This window comes from Podarcis cretensis (assembly GCF_951804945.1).
Source record: "Podarcis cretensis genome assembly, chromosome: 7".
NCBI classification, from domain to species: domain Eukaryota; kingdom Metazoa; phylum Chordata; class Lepidosauria; order Squamata; family Lacertidae; genus Podarcis; species Podarcis cretensis.
In genome coordinates, this window is record NC_137176.1 from 77,899,977 (window position 1) to 77,925,467 (window position 25,491).

At 46.8% G+C, this 25,491-nt stretch overlaps 2 protein-coding genes across 2 annotated transcripts in view; one reads left to right on the forward strand and one right to left on the reverse strand.

The window, feature by feature from the left end:
* Positions 1 to 3,926, reverse strand: part of TNFRSF11B (TNF receptor superfamily member 11b) — a 116,510-nt gene extending 112,584 nt beyond the window's left edge. Inside the window, exon 1 of the mRNA XM_079984419.1 lies at positions 3,831 to 3,926. The gene's annotated coding sequence lies outside the window, so the exon portion shown is untranslated. The remainder of the gene's footprint in view (positions 1 to 3,830) is intronic.
* Positions 3,702 to 25,485, forward strand: MAL2 (mal, T cell differentiation protein 2). The gene is made up of 4 exons (XM_079984500.1): positions 3,702 to 4,107; positions 9,361 to 9,531; positions 17,007 to 17,195; positions 23,254 to 25,485. Exons 1-4 carry the CDS (start codon positions 3,973 to 3,975, stop codon positions 23,323 to 23,325), a joined length of 567 nt encoding a protein of 188 aa, XP_079840626.1. The 5' UTR covers positions 3,702 to 3,972; the 3' UTR covers positions 23,326 to 25,485.
* Positions 25,486 to 25,491: the final 6 nt, after the last annotated feature.

Below are 25,491 nucleotides of genomic sequence, written 5' to 3' on the forward strand. Positions count from 1 at the left end.
AGAATACTCATCGCGAAGTATTGGAAGGCGCAAGATTTACCCACCCGGGAAGAATGGCAGATGAAAGTGATGGACTATATGGAACTGGCGGAAATGACTGGCAGAATCCGAGACCAGGGAGAAGAGTCGTGGAAGAAGACTGGAAAAAGTTTAAAGATTATTTATAGAAATATTGTAAAATTAATGAATGTTAGAAAAATGATGGAATGAAGTTATATGGCTTTAGCAAAAATGTTATAAGGAATTAGGTACAGACAGATTGTAAATGTATTAAAGGGAAAAGATAAGGTTAGAATATGTTAAGATAAATTACAGGACAGAAAACAGAGGAAGATGGAAAGGAATTGCTGAAACAGTTAATTGAAGTGGAATACAAAAAGGGAGGTGTGAGGAGGTCACTGAAACAAGTGAATGAAAGTTATGATATCGAAATTGTTGGATGTGTTTTTAATTGTTTTTGTTTTGTTTGGTTGATTTAATGTTTTAGGGTTTGGGTTGTGGGGAGTTTTTGTTTTGTTTTTGTATTGTATTGTCTTGTTTAATTCTTTTTCTTATCTTTTGTAATCTTTAAACGGCTAATAAATATTATATTTTTTAAAAAAGAAATTGGTGGGACTGCAATGGATTCCCTATCCAATGGTCAGGGACGGTGGATGTTGCAACCCAACAATATCTGAAGGTCCACAGTGTCCCTTTCCTGCTGCTCTAATGCAAAGACAGTGGGACACAGGTGGCGCTGTGGTCTAAACCACTGAGCCCCTTGGGCTTGCCGATCAGAAGGTCAGCAGTTCGACTTCGCGTGACGGGATGAGCTCTGTCCGTTGCTCTGACCCAGCTCCTGCCAACCTAGCAGTTCGAAAGCATGCCAGTGCAAGTAGATAAATAGGTACAGCTGCAGCAGGAAGGTAAACGGCATTTTCGTGCGCTCTGGTTTCCATCACGGTGTCCTGTTGCACCAGAAGAGGTTTAGTCATGCTGGCCACATGACCTGGGAAGCTATCTGTGGACAAACACCGGCTCCCTCGGCCTGAAAGCGAGATGAGTGCCGCAACCCCACAGTCGCCTTTGACTGGACTTAACCATCCAGGGGTCCTTTACCTTTACCTTTTTACCTGATGCAAAAACCCAAAGAGTTGCATGTAAGAACTGGTGGTCATACACATCTGCATCTGCAAGAAGAGATGCATCCTGCTTCATCAACAGAGCCTGGATAAATACCTGTAAGCCTCTAGAGCAGGGGTCGGCAAACTTTTCCAGCAGGGGGCCGGTCCACTGTCCCTCAGACCTTGGGGGGGACACCATATTTTTGGGGGGGAAATGAACAAATTCCTATGCCCCACAAATAACCCAGAGATGCATTTTAAATAAAAGCACACATTCTACTCATGTAAAAACACCAGGCAGGCCCCACAAATACAGTGGTACATTGGGTTAAGAACTTAATCCATTCTGGAGGTCCGTTCTTAACCTGAAACTGTTCTTAACCTGAAGCCACTTCACCGCCACCGCACGATTTCTGTTCTCATCCTGAAGCAAATTTTTTAACCCAAGGTACTATTTCTGGGTTAGCGGAGTCTGTAATCTGAAGCATCTGTAACCTGAAGCGTCTGTAACCCGAGGTACCACTGTAACCCAGAGATGCATTTTAATAAAAGGACACATTCTACTCATGTAAAAACACGCTGATTCCCAGACCATCTGCTGGCCAGATTTAGAAGGCGATTGGGCCGGATCCGGCCGCCAGGCCTTAGTTTGCCTATCCATGCTAGAGGCACACCTGTGTCGGCAATGCCTGTGAGCTCACAAGCCTGCTTCTGCAGAGCGTTTTTCCTTGCTGGAACATAAGAACATAAGGAGAACCTATCACCATGTCCATACACACAAAAAGGTCTGCAGTCTAAAGCAGATCCTGGAAACCTAACTTCAGTATGGACAAAAAGACTTTCCCCCATTTGTTCGAATTATGGGTGGAGTGATGGAATTCTGCTCCGCTGCTGAACCTTGAGTAGTATCTGATGAACGTGAAACAAATATATCCGCATGGAGCGACAATGACAACTCCCAATTCTGCATTGTGAGGAATGTGCAAAAGCCCACTTCTGTGATGTGCAAAGGGGCAGACCGAGCATCTTTCCCCAATCTCAGGTGTATACTTGAAGAAGCATCCATGTGGATACCAGGTAACCACTATGCATCCTGCAAGCTGCATACACAAGATGCAAGAGGTGAGATGCAAATTCCCTCATCTGTAGCATCATCCCTGTCCTCTTTTGCATCTGGACAACCTAGTTCGGACTCCTGGCTGGCTGCTCTTCCCACATCTTTGGCTATTTCACCCCGCTTTCAAAGGCACAATTGGAACAGGAAGAGAACAAAACAGTAAGAGGTTACTATTTTACTACAATAGTAACAAAACAGGAGGGATGCGTGTGGCGCTGTGGGTTAAACCACAGAGCCTAGGACTTGCTGATCAGAAGGTCGGCGGTTTGAAACCCCGCAACAGGGTGAGTTCCCATTGCTTGGTCCCTGCTCCTGCCAACCTAGCAGTTCGAAAGCACGCCAGCGCAAGTAGATAAATAGGTACCGCTCCAGCGGGAAGGTAAATGGCATTTCCGTGCGCTGCTCTGGTTCACCAGAAGTGGCTTAGTCATGCTGGCCACATGACCTGGAAGCTGTACGCCGGCTCCCTCGGCCAATAAAGCGAGATGAGCGCCGCAACTCCAGAGTTGGCCACGACTGGACCTAATGGTCAGGGGTCCCTTTACTTTTAACACAACAGGAACATGCATATATTTACATATCAATGGTGGCCAACACTCCATGCATCTAGGCCAGGGGTGGGGAACTTTTGGCCTTCCTGATGTTGCTAAACTACAACTCCCATCTGTCTCAGCAAGCATGGCTAATGCCCAAGGATGATGGGAGCTGCATCAGGAGGCCCAAAGGTTACCCACACCTGATTAAAGCCATGAAAACTATCAGGCAGCAATAAAACTTGTACTAATCTTTACAGTACCACTAGGTTCTTGGCTGATTTTTGCTGCAGCTCAGTGCAGACCTGTTGAAATTGGTGCATTTCGGTAACTTTAGTCTTGATTTCAAGGGGTCTGCTCTTGAGTATGACTTAGCTGGGGAGTCACTCCAACAGCATTTCCTTACTCAGAAGCCCCCATCGAGTTCAATCCGTCTCACTCCCAAGCAAGGGTGCACAATGCTTTTAAAAAGGGGCCTTAGCTCAAGAGCAGAACATCAGCTTTGCATGTGTAAAGGTCTCCGGGTTGGACTGGGAGAGATCCGCGCCTGAAATCCTGGAGATCCCTGTTGCCACTCAATGTGGCCAATGCAGAGCTAGATGGGGCCATTGTCCGACTCAGTTTCCTATGCTCCTGAGCGTGTGCAAAGTGCAAAGTTCTTTTTCCTTCCTTCTTTCCTAGCCTTCCCCCCCAACACAAATCGGGCACCAGGGATGCCCCCTCCAGAAAAAAAACCCCTTAAAAAGGACTCGGTGCTTAAAGACGGCCAAGATTGACGCAGGCCAACTCTGTGTCAGCCTGTACAGCGCCGAGCACACGCTTTGCCTTGATTAAAGAGGCGTGTGGAAGAAGCGTGTGCGTGTGCATGCGCGCGCACGTGTGTTTGCGTTGCCTTGATCAAGACGGAGCCCCCTCTAGCTCGGCACCGGACGCGGGAAGGTGGGCGCCAAGGCCGCGTCGGCGATCGGCGAAAAGGGGCGGGGGATCGGCGGGGCGGCGCCCAGCGAGTACACTCTCCCGGCCCGCCACCTGCGCCTCCGCGCTTCCCTTTCTGGTCCCTCCTTCTTCCTTCCCTACCTGGCCGCGGCCACGTCAGGGGCTCCTGCTGCTGCTGCTGCTGCCGCCGCCGCTTCTGCTGCCTCTCTCCCTCCCTCCCTCTCGCCCGATCGCTCGATCCCTGCTCTGGGATCCCCCCCCCCTCACCTACCCCGGAGGAACCATGATCTCCTCCCGAGGGGGCGCCATGCCGCCGCCCCCCAACGCCACCGCCTACTACCCGCCGCCGCGCATCACCCTGCCCTCCGGCTTGGAGATCCTGCGCACCTACTCGGGGGCCTTCATCTGCCTGGAGATCGTAAGTGGGGGAGCGCGGGTGGGAAGAGAGGAGATCGGGGCGGCAGCAACAAGTGGGAGGCAGAAAGGGAGCACTCCGGGATCTCTCTGCCATGATTGTGCCGGAGGGGATTTTATGCAGTTGTGTTGCTTCGCTGGGCGCTAAAAAAACAACCACCACCAGTTGCAGTTTTTAACATTGGTTGAAAAATATATGTTTCCCATGCATGTTTTTCTCTTCCTAGCACTTCCCTAGCAGAAATGCACCAGGTGACATGACTGCCCCACACCTGCCCCTCTTCCCCTCTCAAACCAGGGCACATAGTTTGCTGGAATTTAGCAAGATGGATCCCCACCTTGAGTTCTTCCATGGAAGAAAGGTGGAATACAAGTGTGTGTGTGTGTGTGTGTGTGTGAGAGAGAGAGAGAGAGAGAGAGAGAGAGAGAGAGATCTAAACTGACACCAGGGTGAAAGGTGTACCTGTTCAATTGCTGCTTACCAAACACAGCTGTTAGTCATGAGATTCCCTAACCACTTCTTAAAATTGCATTTATCTATTCCCTCGAAGTCTTTCCTAGCTACAGCTTTTCTCATTTCCTCCCTGATTTGGATTTTAAAAAAATATTATATAGTCTTCAATCGATGTTCCATGTTTACTTGGTCTTTGAAATGATAGCTGCATTAAGGGCCAGTTGTGGGTTTAAATCATGTGACACGACCTCATTCCTAGAGCCCCCTTAATTGCTCACTTAATACTTATTTCTCTTCCCAACCCTACATGTCTTACTTGGACCCATGCCATCTTAGTTAAAAGCTTCCTGTCTTGCCTGATTTCGCTTATGCGGCGCTCATCTGTATAAGCCCCACGCTGTCTGAATAGCAGCAGCTTTCCAGGGTCTCAAAGTAAAAGTCAGAGATCTTTTAACTAGGTAAAGGTAAAGGTACCCCTGCCCGTACGGGCCAGTCGTGTCCGACTCTAGGGTTGTGCGCTCATCTCACTTAAGAGGCCGGGAGCCAGCACTGTCCGAAGACACTTCTGGGTCACGTGGCCAGCGTGACGAAGCTGCTCTGGCGAGCCAGCACTAGCGCAGCACACGGAAACACCGTTTACCTTCCCGCTATAAAGCAGTACCTATTTATCTACTTGCACTTAAGAGTGCTTTCGAACTGCTAGGTGGGCAGGAGCTGGGACCGAACGACGGGAACTCACCCTGCCGCGGGGATTCGAACCGCTGACCATACGATTGGCAAGTCCTAGGCACTGAGGTTTTACCCACAGCGCCACCCGCGTCCAGGACGCCAAGAACTTAACCTCTTAACCAGGAGCCAAGACCTTAACCTCTGACATTATGCATCCATCCAAAGCTCTGCTTCTGGGCTATGGCCCTTCCCCACAAATCTCCCCCTTCCCCACCCCCATCCAGCCTTTCCAAGGTGGCCAGATGCAAAAGAGACAGGGCACTCCATAGAAGAGGAAATTTCAGCAGGTGTTGCATCCCTCCACCGCAACTCTCTCATCCTGACCAGTTCATACACCCATTCCATTCAAGGTTAACTGGCTTGTTGTCAAAGCAGCCACAGAGTATGTGGTGACAGCCAGTCTTGGGTGTGGCTCATCGCAACTACAGATTGCAACCTTCTTGTACCATGGATAGCGAACTCTGCCTGCCCAAATGTGGTTGGACTTAGCCCTAGCCAGGATAGCTAGTGGCCGAGGATGACGGAAATTGTGGTCCACAGCTTCTCCAGCCCTCTTCTGTGCTATCATAGACACTGCTAAGCCAGGTTTAGTTTCAGAGTTCCCCTGGCACGGCTCCTGTAACGGCATGCAAAAATTCAAGAGCTGGCATTTCCCGCAGCAACGAGAAAATTTTATTCCTTCTATGCAGCTGTTAAAATCCATAGGAGCCCAGCCACAAAACTGGGTTGGCAACCTTGTTTTTTTTCTTATTCTCACCTGTGTGGATGTACCCAGTCTGCTACACCCTCCTCAGACACACCCACATTACAGGAACACCTCTCCCTACTATTCTCACCTGATCTCATTATTTCTCAGGATCATGCATGTGCCTTCCTGAACTTCATTCTTCCTCATGCGTTCAGCTCCACGATGCTTCCACTCCCTGTTACCCACATCCCTGGACCTGCTAAAGACAAATACTGCCCCCTCAAAGGAGTTTAATGGTAGCCCATGAAGGCGCTTTAAATCCAGAGTGTGATTCACAAAATGGACAGTCTATCATATACCATTTGCCTAACAAGCCAAACTGGAAATCCAATCACAGGCTTCCCTCTCTTAAAAAATGTCATTTAATTGTAGGGTAGATTCATTGAACTCTCTCCCACCGCTGCGCATACACAAATAATTTCAGTAATGGATTTCAATCTGTTCTCTCCCTTCTCTTTAAAAGTCATGTTTCCTGAACAAGTTTGCATGCTAATTGTTTGCTGTAGCAATTAAAATGCTTGCTGGTTCACAAGTAAATAAAGTACGTCTAGACTATACTGAAGCGATCCATACGTTGTTTGTGTGGACAGTTGTCTCTTGCACTCCAGAGTTGTAACTCCTTAGAGACAGGGAGCAATTGTGAAATGAATTGACTTTTGTGTTGCTCTCTCTTGGTAGAGATGCAGGGATATGGAGCAAGATTGCCTGCTTGAAATCCAAAGCTGCAAATTCCTATGCAAATAACCCGGGTGTAAGCCCCATTGAATGAGCTGGGACCTACTCCCAAGTAAACATGCATAGGATTATCTTGTATGTGCCTAGAGTTTTCCAGAATAAGCAAGTGATTAAGAGCAGAACAGCGTTTCCCTCTTCGAGATCGAAAGTAAATTCCCTCCTTGTTTGCTTAGTAGGGTCATAAATATTTAGCGACTGGGAAGCAAACGTCTTGCAGAGCTCAAGTTAGACAGAAGGCGCAAAATAGGAGCACAGGATCATGCAGATAGGTGGCGGAGTTAGTAAATTATCCAAGCAAGATCATGGAAGAAGAAGAAGAGGAGTTTGGATTTGATATCCCGCTTTATCACTACCCTAAGGAGTCTCAAAGCGGCAAACATTCTCCTTTCCCTTCCTCCCCCACAACAAACACTCTGTGAGGTGAGTGAGGCTGAGAGACTTCAGAGAAGTGTGACTGGCCCAAGGTCACCCAGCAGCTGCATGTGGAAGAGTGGGGAATCGAACCCAGTTCACCAAATTATGAGCCCACTGCTCTTAACCACTACACCACACTGGCTCAGTGGACTGGACAGTGTCTATTGCAGTGCAGGGAACCCTTGGCCCTCCAGGCAGTGCTGAACTGCAACTCCCAACAGCTCTTGACAGCATTGACCAGGGATGATGGGAGTTGTCGTTCAGCAACAGCCAGAGAGCCAAATGTTCCCCCACACCTGGTCATAGAGCCATGGAATTGACAGGGGTCTCAAAAACCATCTAGTCCACGCCCTGCTCAACACAAGAAAAACAGATCTGGGGCATCCCTGACTGATGGCTTGAAGACCTATAGTGAGGTACAGCCCACCAGCCTCCTAAATAATTGGGAAGCTGCTCTTATCATTAAGAAGTTTATTTTAAGGCCTAACAAACCCAGGGCAGTTCTGACTTACAGCAAGTATGGACAGAAGGAGCACACAGTTTGGCTGAAATTAAACAGGTGTGGTTAGTTCCTGAATGGGAGACTGTCCGAGAACCCTGCGAATGCCTCCTTGAGCTCCCTGGAGGAATAGAGAGATAAAGGTAAAGGTAAAGGTACCCCTGCCCATACGGGCCAGTCTTGACAGACTCTGGGGTTGTGCGCCCATCTCACTCAAGAGGCCAGGGGCCAGCGCTGTCCGGAGACACTTCCGGGTCACGTGGCCAGCGTGACAAAGCTGCATCTGGTGAGCCAGCGCAGCACACGGAACGCCGTTTACCTTCCCGCTAGTAAGCGGTCCCTATTTATCTACTTGCACCCGGAGGTGCTTTCGAACTGCTAGGTTGGCAGGCGCTGGGACCGAGCAGCGGGAGCGCACCCCGCCGCAGGGATTCGAACCGCCGACCTTTCGATCGGCAAGTCCTAGGCGCTGAGGCTTTAACCCACAGCGCCACCTGCGTCCCAATAGAGAGATAGAAGTATGTAATACAACGGGTTTGCGCTTAATTTCTGCCTGCAAAAGTGTTCTTGGTGGAAATGGTTCACCAAAATGCCCTACCTTCTTTGCAGTTGGCGGGTTCCCCCTTCCCTGCTGCTCCTTCAGCTCCACTCTTTTCTCCAACCAATCAGGGATCACGCAGCGAGCACAATGACACCCCATCTCCACATAGCCCATGAGTGTATCTCCGTTGCTGAGGCAGCCAAGGCAAGGCTCCCTGGCCGGATGCAGCGATTCCTCTCACAGCATGACAAGGATCATTGGTCCAGTTGCCTTGGCAACAGGGACATTTCTTCTCATGCACACCCAGGCACTGCTGCACCCTTTCCTGCCTTCCCTGGAAAAAAAAATCACAGGGGAAAGGTGTGCTTTTCAGGGTGTGCGGAAGCGCTAGCAAAAAACCAAGCCGTTCCGTTTTGACTTAGTCCTACAAAGTACTCCCTGTTTCCTCTTCCAAGCGTTCGCTTTGCCCTTCGGAAGGGCCTGAGAATGACCACCCTGCAGTCTGTGTCATTTGATCCCTGGCCAGGAGACCATTGGATCCACCATAAACCAGAGGCGTTGTGGGTGTGGGGGAGTGCCAGAGGGCCCATGGCTCCAGGCGTGGATTTTTGAGGGGGCAAATCTTGGGCTTAGGTATCCTGGGCCCGAATCATTCAGGGCTCTGTCTATCAACACAAAAGCCTTGAACCTGGTGCATGGCATGTGCTGCCCACATCAGCTGTCTAGCTATTGTTTCCTATACAGTGGTACCTCTGGTTGCCAGCAGGATCCGTTCCGGAGGCCCATTTGCGACATGAAAAGAGCGCAAACTGACGTGCCATATCTGCGCAGGTGCGTGGCGCGATTTTGTGCATGCGCAAGCGGCAAAACCCGGAAGTAACCCTTTCCGGTACTTCCGGGTCGCCGTGGAATGTAACCTGGAAGAACGTAACATGAAGCAAACGTAGCATGAGGTTTGACTGTATTCAGAATGGAGTGGCAATGTTCCAGGAAGTGAGGGAAGCTCCACTTCTGGCAAACGGTGACTTTCTAAAGTCCGGGACGACACATATTTTGTAAATACAGTGTGATTATTGTGCACATACGTTTCGGTTTTAAGACCTTCTTTTGTTTTGTGTTTTCCCTTTGTGTTCTCAGCTGTTCGGAGCACTTGTCTGGATTTTAGTATCCGCCACCCACGTCCCTTTGCCGCTGCTGCAGGGCTGGGTGATGTTTGTGTCGGTGACGGCTTGCTTCACCTCCATCTCCTTCCTCTGCGTTTTCCTCTTCAGTTACAGAGAAAGAATCGCAATTGATTGGAACCGTTTGGTAAGCATTTAAAAGGCAGCACATTGTCGTTATTATTATTATTAAATAGAAATCAGTTAATAGCAGTGTCTTCGGGGCTGTAACATTCTCTGGAAAGTTGGACCCAATTTGCAGATGCAGTCTCAAGTTTGTTAGCAGGTACAAAACAACAAAGCTAGAAAAAACACATTTTATTTATTTGATTTCAACCCCACCAAGGAACTGAAGGTGGTGACATACATGGTTCACCCCTCTCTGCATTTTACGACATCCCTGTGGGGTAGGCTAGGATAAGAAGCAGAGAGTGGCCCACGGCCACCCAGTAAGTTTTGAACCTTGTTCTCCCAGGTCCTGGGATCACACAGGACAGAGAGTGGTCTAAACCACTGAGCCTCTTGGGCTTGCCGATCAGAAGGTCAGCGGTTTGAATCCCCACAATGGGGTGAGCTCCCGTTGCTCTGTCCCAGTTCCTGCCAACCTAGCAGTGCGAAAGCACACCAGTGCAAGTAGATAAATAGGTACCACTGTGGTGGGAAGGTAAACAGTGTTTCCGTGTGCACTGGCTTCCGTCACAGTGTTCCGTTGCACCAGAAGCAGTTTAGTCATGCCGACCACATGACCCAGAAAGCTGTCTGTGGACAAACGTTGGCTCCCTTAGCCTGAAGCAAGATGAGCACCACACCCCATGGTCGCCTTTGACTGTACTTAACCGTCCAGGGGTCCTTTACTTTTACCTACCTTTTAGTCCCCCTAGGGCTCTTAACATTTACAGCTCAATAATTTGTATGTTTTCACTCCCAAGTAATGGATGCATAGCATTGCTGCAGTAATGTATAGGAGCAATCAGAATTTACTTAAAATGTCCCTCCAGTTATATCAAAGCAGATAGATATAGACATAGACTTAGAGGTATAGATATAGATGTTTTCTTTTGTATAAGTGCCTCCCAAAGCCATGGATATTATTATTTAATACTATTGTAATGATTGTTGAATGTTACTTTTTTGATATCGGTTACCTGTTTTAAAGTTATGTTTTATTATCACATTTTTGCATTGCATTAGATTATTATAAGATGTCCATTTTTTGTTTCTTCAGCTTGTAAAACTGCCTTGGGTGTTGTAAGATAGAAAGATGGTATACAAATTAAAAATGATGATAATGATGATGACGGATGATAAACTTCAATTTTTAAGAGAGTTATCCGTTCTTGTGTGAGAGGGCAGGGGACATGCCATTTTTATTAAAACCCCTACTGCAACATTGGAAAGAAGACTTTCCTCCCATCTTAGAGCACCTGACTTTTTCAACAAATGTGTAAATTAATGCTGAAACAATTTAGTTTATTATGATGCATGCAAATAGCTCCAAGGTGACAATGTGACAGCCACACTTTCCCATTAGCATTTTGTAAATCTCTGCTTTATTAGGAGGAAAAGTTGTGCATCTTTCACGACTAATTAGCAGTTACGCGGGGCAGAACATTTTCCATTTCATAAATTCATCAGTACCGAATAGATGTCAGTTGCAGATACAGTGCTAGGCAGGTCGTGGCCGTTTCAAAGCTTTTAGCTTTGTTTACTGAGCACAAGTAAAATAAACATGCTATGTTAGATCGCTCCTAGTAGTCAAATAATGTACGAAGGCACAACGTTGGCTACCTCTCTTCTAAGGCATCGGGGGAGGAAACCACCTTTTCAAAGTGAAAAAATTACAGTGCGAATTACCATATTCCAATTCATAATTTTCCTGTAAACTGCACATCACCGCTGATTCACAAGTGTGAGTTCATCGCTTATCACATCACGGCTCTTTGCTAAATGTGTGAACTCTCTCAACTGGGAAAAGTGCATTTGAAATGATATGGCTTCTCCTCTCCATGGGGATTGTTCTAGGATGATTCATTCATACTTATGCAAATCATAACTTGATGCTGCCATAAGGGAGTGATTAACATGCATGCCCTTGGCTGGCTAGTTGATGTCCAGGAAGACTTAAAGGAGCCTTCCTGGGTCCTCAGACATTGTTGGGTTACAACTCTCATCATCCCAGACATTTGCCTATACTGGCTGGGGATGATGGGAGTTGTGGTTCAAAAACATCTGGAGACCCAGGTTTGGGGAAGGCTATATTACTATGGCTGTGAACATGATTGCTTGGGACACTACTATTCTAGAATGAGGGTGGACAGAAATTAGCTGCTGATGCAGTTTTATGTCATCTGATCAAGTCCACAAAAATGTTTTGCTCTTAAGGAAGTCAAACCCTCCTGATGGGTAGCCAGGGTGATGTTCTCCAGATATTGCATCCGTAATGCCCTTCATCCCTGACCACGAGCTGGGAGATGATGATAGCTGGAGTCAAGTAACATGGAGCTTTTCAAGCAGAGGTTGGATGGTCATCTATTATGGATGCTTTAGCTGAGATTCCTGCATTGCAAGGGGTTGGACTAAATCAGTGATGGCCAAACTTGGCCCTCCATCTGTTTTGGGACTACAATTCCCATCACCCCTGACCACTGGTCCTGTTAGCTAGGGATGATGGGAGTTGTAGTCCCAAAACAGATGCAGGGCCAAGTTTGGCCATCACTAGACTAAATGATCCTTGGAGTGCCTTCAAACTTTACAATTCTACGGTTCTACCACCTGGAGGGCACATTGTGTTGCTCTTGAAGTACTGTGGACACTGGATTGTCTACAATGCTGCTCCTGCTCAGAGCAGACCCAGGCAAGCTACTGAAAATGACTACTTCATGGTCATTCATTCCAGTGAGTCTACTCAGAGTAGGACTAATATTGGCGGCAACCCAGAAACTCTGTGGAGGCTGTGCAAACTAGCAGAGGAGAGCAGCTTTCAAGACCGCATTATGCTACAGGGCCACTGGAGAGATTGTAAACCTTTCAGACCCAAATCGAAGCACTTAGAAATTCTCTCACTCCCGTGGGTGAACAATTCCATTAGTTTCAATGGAAGCAAATTTCAGCTGGGGATAGGCTTGTCAACATCTACTCCTCAATGTTTACGCCATGCCTGCAGAGATGGAACATTCGTGGTTTATCTGGGTGTTCCTTCGGTGTTGTTGTGGCATTATATCCATCTCTTTGTCTGTTGTGTGCGCGCAGAGTGGGAGCACTCTGAAAGCACTTTTGATCTGGAAAGCCACAAACACCTCCGTGTATGTTTGCATTCATCCTTTCCTTGCTTGCACAGCAAACAAGAAAGGCCCATGGCTCTGTTGCAGAACTCAGGCTTTGCCTGCACAACACACCCCAGTCTGCAGTGTCATGGAGAATTGCTTCCTCGTTTGACCTTTGTTTTACACCAGGTGCTTAATTTGTGTCAGCTAATGCAGGTCCAGGCCTGCCTGCTGTATGTCCCACACCAGGGAACCATCCCTAAATTACGTTGGGTCTTTGCATCAATTTTGCAGCATAGAGTTAGCCATATTGCCTTTCATCGCACACTTTGGGCTCCTCCATACAACCTGTTTGTTGAGCATTCATCCTGAACCGCTTGCACAAAGCTCATGCAGTGCTTAGAGAAGGCCTAGTCTGTATTCAGCATTTGTTTTTATTTGTCTGCGGAGAAGATAAACAGCAATGAGCATTCATCCTCATTTGTTTGTTTGGTGGTTATACGTCTTCCCATTCATCCATTGTTAATGACGGAAGGACCACAGCTTGATGGTAGAGCATCTTCTTCGCATTCACAAGACCGTGCGTTCAATCCCTGGCATCTCCAGGTGGCGCTGGGCACGCCTTCTCCTACCTGAAACCCTGGAAAACTGCTGCCAGCCAGAGTAAACAGTGCTGAGCTAGATGGTTTGACTTGGGTTAAGGCAGTTTCCTATGTTTATCCCACGCTTTATAGCGCATATCCCTGTCATTTTCCTGTCTGCAAAAGGTCTTTTAAAAAAAGCAGCTGATTTGTTATCCCAGAATCCTTTTTAATTTATGCAAACCTACATTTCCCTTGGGTTAAACCACAGAGCCTAGGACTTGCCGATCAGAAGGTCGGCAGTTTGAATCCCCGCCACAGGGTGAGCTCCCGTTGCTCAGTCCCCCCTCCTGCCAACCTAGCAGTTCGAAAGCACGTCAAAGTGCAAGTAGATAAATAGGTACCGCTCCGGAGGAAAGGTAAACGGCGTTTCTGTGCACTGCTCTGGTTCGCAAGAAGCAGCTTAGTCATGCTGGCCACATGACCTGGAAGCTGTCTGCGGACAAACGCCGGCTCCCTTGGCCAATAAAGCAAGATGAGCTAGCAACCCCAGAGTTGTCCGCGACTGGACCTAACGGTCAGGGGTCCCTTTACCTTACATTTCCTTTAGAGTGGCTTCACTGAAGTGGGAGCCAATCCTGGTGAGGGAGCTGTTCTCTCTGAAGTTTGGAGCTGTCAGTAGAGTCTGTCCTAGTATGGAGACTCTTCAGTGGTGCAACTGGAATAAATAAGGGAATAGGGGTAAAAATCTCTGGCAGCCTGGGGACTCAGCTATATAGCTGCAAATAAAATGTTTTAAGTGCAATATGCAATGTGACACTAGATGGTCGACAGTGAACTGTATGGAAAATTCAATGTATTTTTTATAAAATGCACAAAAAAGCATTTTCAGAACATTTTTTTTGTACATGTGTAGATTCCACCTGGGATTCCTTGTTTCCGTTACAGAGTGGAGGAGGTAGCAGCAGCGGTGGAGGAAGCCGCTTGGGTGCCTGGGGTGGCGCGCCCAGGGGCGGGGCGAGCCACCCATAGGGGTGGGGCAAACCGCAGGGCCTGCAGAGTCTGCCTGCCTCCTCCCACTTAGCCACCCTACAGCTGGTGGGGAGACAGCGGGCGGACTGTTTGGGCAGCACAGGGCCTGCGTGCGCCGAAGCCACCGTGTCTCTCCCGGGAGAGATGCATGGCTTGGATATGCTGCAGGCCCCACGGTAAGTGGTGCCCGCCATTTGTCACCCCCTTCAGTGGTCACACCTGGGGCGGCCCACATCTGCCACACACACCTTCCTCTGCCCCTGAATAGCAGTTGTGAGGGGCAAGACAGCTGAGTGGCATAGGGAAGCTAGTGGGTGTGATCCAGAGGTGTCAAGGGCATCAAGAGAAAGAAGCAGTGGGCTTGCTGGCATGGCTGCCATTTTAATTGTCCCACAATGCAACACCCTTTTGGAATGGGTGGGTCCTCATTTTGTCAGTTCTGTTCCAGTGGTTTTCTGGTTTTGTCTGTGTCGAAATAATGGTGTGGGTTATTGAATTTGGATCCCCAAAATCTTAAAAAAAACAAAAACATGCCTTTCCCTCTGGCAAAGGTTTCTGTCCTTCTACTAGTGACAGAGAACTTTATTGTACTGGTTGCCAAGGGGCAGAGGAAGTTCCACGCGGGTAGAGGAAATGAGATCACCTACCTTCTGAAAACACCCACAGAGACCTGCGCACACTGGGCTACTCATACGGGATGTATGTGGTCCCTTCATCGGCCAGAACCTTGAGCAAAGGTGTTGCCCGTTGGACAACTGAAGGCCTAGGAGATGAATGGTGGTCCTTAGTCCATGGTCACTACAAACTGCTTATTGTGCTGCTTGTTTCCTCAAAGGATCCTGGTTCCCTTGTGTGTTCCTAAGACAGGAACAGTAATTGAATTTCTGTGAATTGCCTTGTGGCTTCATCTATCATACACCAGGAGAATGCCCTTTCATATGATGGATGGAGTGGGTGCCTGTGTGAGAAGGGAAGGCCTTATATTCAAAGAGGATATTGCAGCGGTTCTCTGTGAGATCTCACACAGAGACACATTATGTACATATTTACACACACACACACAGCCTGCGTTTCCACTCACTGGAGCCACAAATCTTGCCACACTCTCCTTCCAGTTACCTCAAATGCAGTACACATTACTTTTTTTCTGTAGGGTTGAACAGCAGCTGTTCGCTCATATGAGAGAAACTAAAGAAGCAAACCTGGGGAGTTTGCTAAATGTTAGGAGGAAATCTTCCAGCCTACACCACCCCTGATCTGATCTTTTCCCTGGTGGGGGGGAAAGTATGCGGGACACATTTGGCATTTCCCGACAATATTGTTTGGTAGCTGCTGCAGGAGTGAGCAACTACCAAAACCCTAAGCACAGCGACATCCCATTTTTCCTTTTGCAAAAGGTTGCCAAAGGAACATTGGCTGACATCAGTCAACATCCCCTGTAACACAGGGTTAGGCCCTGAGTTCATTCCTGTTTTGTTTCTACCATATAAATCAAGGTTGGGAAACTTTGGGTCTGTGGGCCAAAAGTTTGAGTTTGTTTGAAACCTAAACAGCTTATCTCTTATTCCTTTGTAAGTGTTTCTAAAAACCGTTTTTGTAAACTCAGGGAAGCGTTTCAGCCCTGCTCTTTAGTTTGCTGGAAATCATTTAAAATCATTTAAGGTTTACAATGTTCTCATAAATAGGGCTATGTTTAAAACTTGTCATTGAGGTTTTTATACCTTTTTTGTAAACTCAAGGAAGCGTTTCAGCCCTGCTCTTGAGTTTGTTTGAAATCACTTTAAATCATTTCAGGTTAATAAAATTCTTTATTTCCTTCTGAGGAAACTGATTGGTTCAGTGAAACAAGTTTTGTAGCCGGCATCTCATAAAGTCTTTGTTTAATTCTAGGTTAATTTTTCCTTAATTTTTTGTTATTTAATTCAATTCTATAGTTGATTACATCTCGTTTCAGGGATTTTCACAGCAATTCTTTTGTTTTGTTTTGTGTAATTTCTTGGTTCCGTGACTGTATTTTTTTCACCGAAGGTGGCCCTCTAGGCTGCTGTCTCTGGCCCTTAGAATTCTCCTCAGGCCACAGCCCTCACTGGACGCCCAAGTATATTTGCTTGGCTGGGATGTGTCCTTGAGCTCTGATAACCAACCCTCCAACATTCTTCAGATGAAAATCAGGAAATGGGTCCTTTCGGTGCTGTGCTTCCATGCAAGTCAGCAGGCTCATACGAGAGCACAGCTCTGAAAGATCTTCCCGAACTCAGCGGTGGCAGTGCTGGAGAGGGAGAAATTGGGACATTCTGCCATCCAATCAGAAGCCAGGATGGCTTCTGTAATTTCAGTATTTCACAGGAAAACTGGGACGGCTGATGGGTGTGTATAATGCCTCTTGCTTCCCTAGAAGGGTGGTGGGTGGGTAGGAATTAGCCTACTGCAGAAAGGAAAAACCCACGTGTGGTGCCCTGCCTGCTTCAAACGACAAAGGCTGTGTGGAGTAGTGGTTAGAGTGTCTGACTAGGACCTGGCAGGCTCAAGTCCTGAAGCTCACTGGGTGACCTTGGGCCAGTCCTTGTCTTTCAGCCTTTCAGTGGTTGTGAGGATAAAATTGAGAGGGGAAGATGCAGGTTCCTCTGCCTTGAGCTCTGTGGAACAGAGGTGGTGTATAAATTTAATAACAAATATTAATCCTGCTTTTATTTATTTTATTGTTCCGCTTGAACCGACTCTTTATTTTAAATTTTCTTCCTTTTCAGGATTTCATTTACCATGCAGGTGTCTTTGTCTGCTATTTTGGGACCTTTCTACTGCAAGCGGCAACCACCTCTTTGCATTCTCACCCGGTGAAGTACACCGTCAATTTCGACACCACCAGGAACGCCAGTACCACTAGCTTTGAGAAGCTTCTAAGTGAACACGAATACAACTTGAGCATCGCAGCTGCCGTAAGTATTATAAAGGCACATCCTTAAAGGGGGAGAAGGGACAAGTTTCTCCCCCCTCTTCTCTCTCTTTCGGACCTGTCTTCCTCTCCTGACCATGAGAGGGCTCTGATGGGATACAGTGGGACCTCGGGTTAAGAAAATAATCCGTTCCAGAGGTCCGTTCTTAACTTGAAACTTTTCTTAACCTGAGGTACCACTTTACTTAATGGGGCCTCCCACTGCCGCCGCACCGCAATTTCTGTTCTCATCCTGAAGCAAAGTTCTTAACCCAAGGTACTATTTCTGGGTTAGCAGAGTCTGTAACCTGAAGCGTCTGTAACCCGAGGTACCACTGTACTGCAATGCCTTGAGGGCTTACCCAGGCTTCCTTTTGTGTTGTGTTCCTAGACAGTGGTCCACGCTTTAAAGCTCTGTGTCCGAGCAGTTACTTCTTTGTCCTGGAGGTTTCCCTGGGGAGGCCCACATTTAATCTTTTTCAGGCCGGAATAATAACAATAACAATAACAATAACAATAACAATAACAATAACAATAACAATAACAATAACAATAACAATAACAATAATTTATAACCCACCCTCCCCAGCCAAAGCCGGGCTTAGAGCGGCTAACATCATACAAGTAAGGCAATGCATAAAAACAAGCGATCAATACATTAAGATACATCCCACAATTAATTCAAACAAATTAAAATTAAAACTGGACAAGTGGCAATCTTCAGGTTAAAACTGAAGGCGGTTACCAACTGTTTTCCACTGATATTATAAGCACCTGTGAGCGGGCTGGGAACCTCCTTCGTGCTTGTTCTTATACAAGGAGAAAATGAGTCAGACTGAACCCTGACCAAAGGCCCGGCAGAACAGCTCCGTCTTGCAGGCCCTGCGGAAAGATGTCAAATCCCGCAGGGCCCTAGTCTCTTGTGAGAGAGTGTTCCACCAGGTCGGAGCCACAGCAAAAAGGCCCTGGCTCTGGTTGAGGCCAGTCTGTTCTCTCTGGGGCCCGGAATCTTTAGGATGTTGTTATTTGCATACCATAAGGTCCTCCATGGGGCATACCAGGAGAGGCAGTCTCGTAGGTACGAGGGTCCTAGGTTGTATAGGGCTTTAAAGGTTAAAACCAGCACCTTCAACCTGATCCTATACTTCACCGGGAGTACCCTACTCAAGCTTTGCCCACTTTAAGTAGAGAGCATCCAGTATACCTGAAGGAGCGTCTCCACCTCCATCGTTCTGCCCGGACACTGAGGTCCAGCTCCGAGGGCCTTCTGGCAGTTCCCTCATTGCGAGAAGCCAAGTTACAGGGAACCAGGCATAGGGCCTTCTCGGTAGTGGCACCCACCCTGTGGAATGCCCTCCCCCCAGATGTAAAAGAGAAAAATAACTAACAAACTTTGAGAAGACATCTGAAGGCAGCCCTGTTTAGGGAAGCTTTTAATATTTGATGAATTATTGTATTTTAGTGTTTTGTTGGAAGCCGCCCAGAGTGGCTGGGGAAACCCAGCTAGATGGGCGGGGTATAAATAATAAATTATTATTATTATTATTATTATTATTATTATTATTAGAAAGTGCTCTTGGGCATCACCTGCTGAGAAGGCATCAGGGAGTTTGAGGTGCTCAGTGTGCAAGGGGCAGCTTTCTCAGGGGAGAACGACTTACGGGTTGGTGTCTCTGGTGGTTTGCAGGTGGGGGGAGGCTGCCAGGGTGATTTCCCAGGTGCATTTGGGGGGGGGCGTGCTGCTCACACCACTGTTCCTGAGCCAGCCCTGTTCTATCTTGTGAGGCTGGAATCTGATCAAAGCAGGGCTGGCTCAGGGAGGGCGGAGCAAAAAGGATGCAACAGCTCCTCGGGGGCGAAGCTATATGCAAGGGGCGCATGGCGTTCTTCTCAGGCTGCCGTCTCCGAGCCGCTTTCCAAAGCTTCACAAAGTGGCACAGGCCTGGTGTTGCTCTGGCGGTAAGAGCTGGTATGTCATGGCACAGTTAAAGCACGCTCCGCCGCTGGTAGTTTGAGGGCCTCGGGGTTTGAGGGGTTGCAGCTCAGGCTTGGAGTCCAGGCCTAAACCTGGGTTCAACCCCTCCATGGCTTGCACTGCTGGTTTTCCTGATGCAGCTGGTTCTTTCTGCTCTCTGTCAGAATCTTAGTTGCTGTATAGCAGGCATTTTCAACAGGTAGATCGCAATCTACTGGTAGATCATGGGGGTGTCCCAGGTCGATCGCCACCCCCCATGTTATGTAGTGAAGTTTCACCCTGGGCCAGCAGGGGGATACTGTAGATAGTTTTCACTCAGGTCTGTAGATAGTTTTCACTCAGGTCCACGTCAGTTATTTTAGGCGGGAAACTCTGGGTTGTTTTTGCTACAATGTTGACAGCTGGCTGCCTATAAAAGCAGGCCGGCTGAGCTGTTTCCTAGTCAGTTCTATTCCAGCTTACAAAATAAAGAGCTGCTTTGGAGAAATCGCTGTGTCGTCTGCTATGTTAACCCACAACTTAACACCCCAGTTCGATCTCCCTCCCCCCAAAAAAAGTTCAACAACTTTTGCTTCCTAAAACAACCTTGGTAAAGGTAAAGGGTAAAGGGACCCCTGACCATTAGGTCCAGTCGCGGATGACTCTGTGGTTGCGGCGCTCATCTCGCTTTACTAGCCGAGGGAGCCAGCGTACAGCTTCCAGGTCATGTGGCCAGCATGACTAAGCCACTTCTGGTGAACCAGAGCAGCACATGGAAACGCCGTTTACCTTCCCGCCAGAGCGGTACCTATTTATCTACTTGCTCTTTGACATGCTTCCGAACTGCTAGGTTGGCAGGAGCTAGGACTGAGCAATGGGAGCTCACCCCATTACAGGGATTCGAACCGCTGACCTTCTGATCGGCAAGTCCTAGGCTCTGTGGTTTAACCCACAGCGCCACCCGCATCCCTCAACAACCTTGGCTTCTCAAAAAAAAGCTCAACCATCCTCCAATGACAATGGGTAGATCACTGCCATTTTTTTTTTAATACTGTGAGTCTCTTGGAAGTTGGACGTCCCTGCTGTATAGTGTCAGGATTATGACACTTCCTTGTTTGGGAGGTCTTGACTAGTGATGACCAGGCTTTTTTTTGGCAAGTGTGAGTGCTGTGGATGAGAGGGAGGGAGGGAAAGAGAAAGAAAGAGAGCACCACACCCTAGTGGTTTTGCCTGTGGTTTACGAAGCTGCAAAACAGGTTAACAGAGCAAGAGTAAGTAGGAAATCCATAATGTGGAGCTGAATTGATGCTGAGCTTACCCCATGGGTCAAGCTACTGCTCTTCACTACTGCTGCCTGTGTCACTTCTGCAGTGCTTAAATTGGGGGCAGGGCAGGGAGAGGAGCTTACGAGTTACGACTGACCCTCTTAGCTACATAGGAAGCTGCCTTATTTTGGCTCAGACTCTTTGCCCATCAAGCCCAGTGCAGCTTGCTCGGACAGGCAGCAGCCCTCCAGCATCTATCCCACCGCTTCCTATAACACAATCCCTTTAACTGGAAGTGCCAGCTATTAAACCTGCGACCTTCTCTGAGGAAAGTATGTGCTTCTCCACTGAGCCACACACCTTCCCCTGAGAGGCTGTGGGGAGGGCTGGAGCATTTCTCTAATGTCCAGCCAGGCTTCTTGGGCCCCCTTCCCCATTCATGCTTGGCACATGGGCCATTTCTGGCGATGCTTGGCCATCCAAACGCTGACACATGACTATCCATGGTTCTCCTCCTGTCCCTTGTCTGTTTCTTCAAAGGGTCCTCTTGAGCTTTCTCCCTCCCATTATGGCTTCTATAGTACTCCAGTCCTCAATCCACCCCTAAAGTCGATGTGCTTCCTTTGAGGACACACAGTGCAGATTAGTAATCATTTCTCCTCTCCAGGAAACCCTGGAAGCTATAAGTCAGGGGTAGCCAACATGGCGTCCTCCGGATTCTGTTGGACTACAGTCCCACAACATCTGAAATGTGCTGTGTAAAGTACTCCTTTTGCAATGTTTCTGAGAATGACATACTAGAGAATACTAATATTTCACCAGACTACAACACCCAAGATTCTTTGCAGGGATCCATGACTAGTTAAACCTGTCTAAAACATATAGTAAGGCTAAATCCGCAGTGTCTGCTTGGACATCCACATGAGTCACTGCCCTGGTTCCTTGTGACCCAAAAGGTGTGAATATCATGTGCAATCAGGGATTAGTTGTCTTTTTATAAGAACAAAACCTGGGTTGCATTGCTAAGCATGCTTACGTAAGGATGCACTTTGAGCTTGGTGGGGCTGGTGCTCAGATAGATCTGCTTTATTACCAAGGCGTTAGGGAGACATCAAAGCCATTAAGCAATCTATGGAGCACAGTCCCAACGTTAGAAAGAAACCTGGATTACGTTTTCCCTTTAACCCTTGGAGTGGTTTCAGGTTGAGAATTAATGCCAAATTTATATAACCAAAGTTGATGTCATCCACATTATTTTAGGGTGACTCACCTTAATGGCGTTGATGAATAGGTAGATCAAAGAACATGTTATGCAGGGAATCTCCCAGCAAGATTTCTCTCTCTCTCTCTCTCTCTCTCTCTCTCTCCCCACACACATACATACATACACACACTTTTCCTTTGTGAAATCTGAGGAATACTTTACTATCCCACCGACCCAACAGGAGCAGTTTTGCAGGTTTTAAAAATGTGTTGCTCTTCCCATTATTTTCTTTTAAAGGGATGATGTTTTAAGTGCCCTTTTAAGTGAGGGGAAATGGGAGGTTGGGGTTGGAAGAGGGCAGGCTCCTGCCTAAAGCTTGGAGAATAGGTGGGCCACTGGCGGAGGAAGAGGAGTGCGGGGGGGGAGCGCACCGCCCCCGGCAGCGTAATCCCAGTAGGGTGCCATCATGGCTGTTCCCTGCCCCCCCCCCACGCTGGGCTCCACGCCCCTGCAGGCGGTGTGCCCCGACCCCACCTGCTCTCTGCCCCGCCCCCGGTGCCGGAGCATGAAGCTCTCCACTGAGGTAGGTAAGCCACTGTGGCCAATGTTGGGGTCATTAATAATAATAATAATAATAATTTATACCCTGGCTCAGTGCAGCTAACACCAATAAAATTACAATAAAACATAATGGGGGGCAAACCAGTTGATTAATATATGGAAGAGGTCTCGGTGTTTTGATTTCTGGGAATGGAGTTGAGAGATGACCTAACCTGGGGAGAAAACAGCAAAGACCTGATGAAGAGAGCACAGCATACTTTCTGAGAATCCTCCGGATAAACAATCTCTCAAAGGACCTGTTGGTGGCATTTTACAATTGTACTGTTGAGAGTGTATTAACTTATGGTCCGTGTGTGTGGTTTGGGAGCTGCACGGTCAGGGAAAAAACAAGGCTGTCCAGGGTTGTAAAGACTGCGGAGAGAATAACTGGGTGCACTCTTCCCACCTTGGATCAAATCTATGCTTCCAGGTGCCATAAGAAAGCTGCAGAGATAGCGCAGAATAGTGTGTACCCCGGAAATGATCTCTTTCAGCTTCTGCCTTCTGGAAGAAGGTACAGGGATATGAAGACTAGGACTAGCCGCCTGAGAAACAGTTTCTCCCCAAATGCAATTCTGGTTTTAAACGCAGTATAAGGAGTCTCTATAGGAGTATATTGTATTTTAAAATGGGGTTTCAGAGTTTTTAGGGGGTTTTGAATGTCTTATGTAGATTTTTCAATTTCATTGTTCATTGAAGCATTGTTCAGCTTCCAAAAATAGTTCAAAAACCGGAACACTCTCTTCCGGGTTTTGATCGTTCGAGAGTCGATTTGTTTGGGGGCCAAGGCGTTTGAGATCCAATGTACGACTATAATAATAATAATAATAATAATAATAATAATAATAATAATAATAATATAAATCTCACTGCAAAAAGCATTCTGTTGTGGCAACCATAACCTTGATTTAATGAGCCATGTGGTGATTAGCTTTTATATCTGAGTTTCTGACTGGGAGGAAAGAGGGATTTGAAATCTAGTGAAACAGCCAATTTTCTACAGGAAAACTCACCTGGCGCTTTCTTCCTCCTTCTGCAGATCTTTGCCTTTGCAACAACTGTGTGTTATGGGTGCAGCACTACCCTGGCTCTACGAAGATGGAAGCTATAGCACTAGAAGCGACAAGGCAGCTAAAGGGCATCCCGTCTCGTTTGCGTACTTGTTCCGATGATCAAATGATGTACTACTTGTGGAGTTGCAAAGGATGCTTGGAACACATTTATATTTTTCTAAGATGTTGACACACACAAACATACACAAGAAGTCTATGTCATAATTATATATGTGTGTATATAATATATATATATATATATAATATATTTGGACAAGGGTGGGGGAAAACTTGCTTGTTTATTTCTCCAGTTTTCAGTTGCTTATGTTAACTGATTTCCTGGGAGCGTTACCCTCTGCTACAGATAGTATTATAAAGTTGAGTGATGGAATAGGGTTATCGTCGGCAGACAACTGCGTACTTTTTTTTTTTTTGGTGCTAAACATCTGCTTGCAAGAAAAGCAAACATCTCTACAGACGGGCTGTGTCTCTCGCACACACACAAACACAGGGAGGCAGCTATGAAACGATAACCCGCCGAGCATCCGCCTGAAAGCTAACTGTGTTCGCAGGCCTGCCAACATCAGCAGCTAAACACAACCTCCATTTATTTCAGTGCGGCATCCTTTGGCAACCTGGTTCCCTCCAGATGTTGTTTTGGTCCCGCTCCTATCAATTGTCATTCCACAACATCTGTAGGTTGGCGAAAGGTGCAGTGGGGACTGTGCTGGACTAGGTTACCAACTCCCTGGGTTTGGCCCCGAGTTGGGTTTTGCAGTCAATTCTCGAGGCCATTGGATAGTGTCAAACTGCTGCCTTTGAATCTTGAATCTAGGAGGTTTTCAGTAGTATTCCTCTAAAACAGTATAAAAATAGCTTACCATTCTGAAAGAGAAAAGGTGTAAACTTTTCTATCAATGTTTCCCCAGATTTCCAGTTTCTCCAGTGGGAAAACCAGGGAGGAAATTTATCCAACCCCATATTAATTTTCCCCTGTTTCCCTCGATCTTCACATCTGTAAGTGCCACCACCCTGAGCCCCTTTTAGCTCTCTTTTCACGAACTGGCAGCTCCATTCTGAGGCGTTGGGATTCCAGAGATCTGTCCAACGCCATGTGGGATTTCCGTGGAAGTCTCTTGAAATCATTTAACAATTTATCAGGAGCCATGCTAGGTGGGTTCTCCTAATGCTCTTGAACTGATGTCTATTCAGGCAGTAAAAGTAATATTTTTCAGAAAGTTGATTTCCCCCTTTTTTATTACTTTAAAAAGAAAATAATTTATGGAAAGGTGGGTGGGCGGGGGAGTCTTTTAATATTCATTCAGTCCTTATATAAGGCTCTAGCTTTAGTTTTTAAACTGTACTTTTCACCTGTAATCTTCAAAGCATTTTAGAGAAAAAAATTCTTGCCCAAGAGGAAAAATTTAGGTAAGCAATGTACTCAAAGCTTTAACATTAGCAGAGAATGGAAGTGTACTTTAAAAAAAAAGGCAAGCCAGGAATATTAATTGGTTGGATTTGAAATCATGACAACTAGCTAATTCAATAACCATATAGATCTCAAGTCGGCTCTTTCTATCTGGTATTTGTTGGACTGATAATATAAATATTTTTTACAGCTCTGAATTTAAATTGTGTATCAAAATTCCTTTTTGAAACGATTTGTGTTTCTTCAAGGGAAATAGTTATATTCAGTTTTAAAATACATACCTGTATTGATTAGCACTGTAGTTCATATGATCCACGCACAAAACAGGCATATTGTTTCAACTCTGTGTGGGCTGTATAAACTTGGATTTTATTTCTTACTTCTCCTGGTCCTGTGTGTCTTACTGCAACAATATGGAGTCCCTTTCCAACTTTTGCAGGCAAGATCTGGAAAGTGCCAATGTCTAAACTCATATTATCTAATTTATATTGCCGACTCCCGCACTTATCAGAAACAGCTTTAGATTTTGAAAGCCAATAGCTTCTTGCATTGACAAATTTTGTTTCAGCAACATGTATTTATATTGCAGAGCACCTCTAAAGCATTGTTCTCAGTGTGGAAAAAATGTATATTTGTGGTCAACTGTTGTGCAGATTTCTCCCTTGAATATAAATGTTTGCACTATTTCACCTGGCTGGGCAAGTTCTTAACCCATTTATGCTTTCTGTAAGTGTGGCATTTACGCTTTCTTCTAATGAAAGTTTCTTAAAGATCATGTGAATGGAACTGAGCCCAG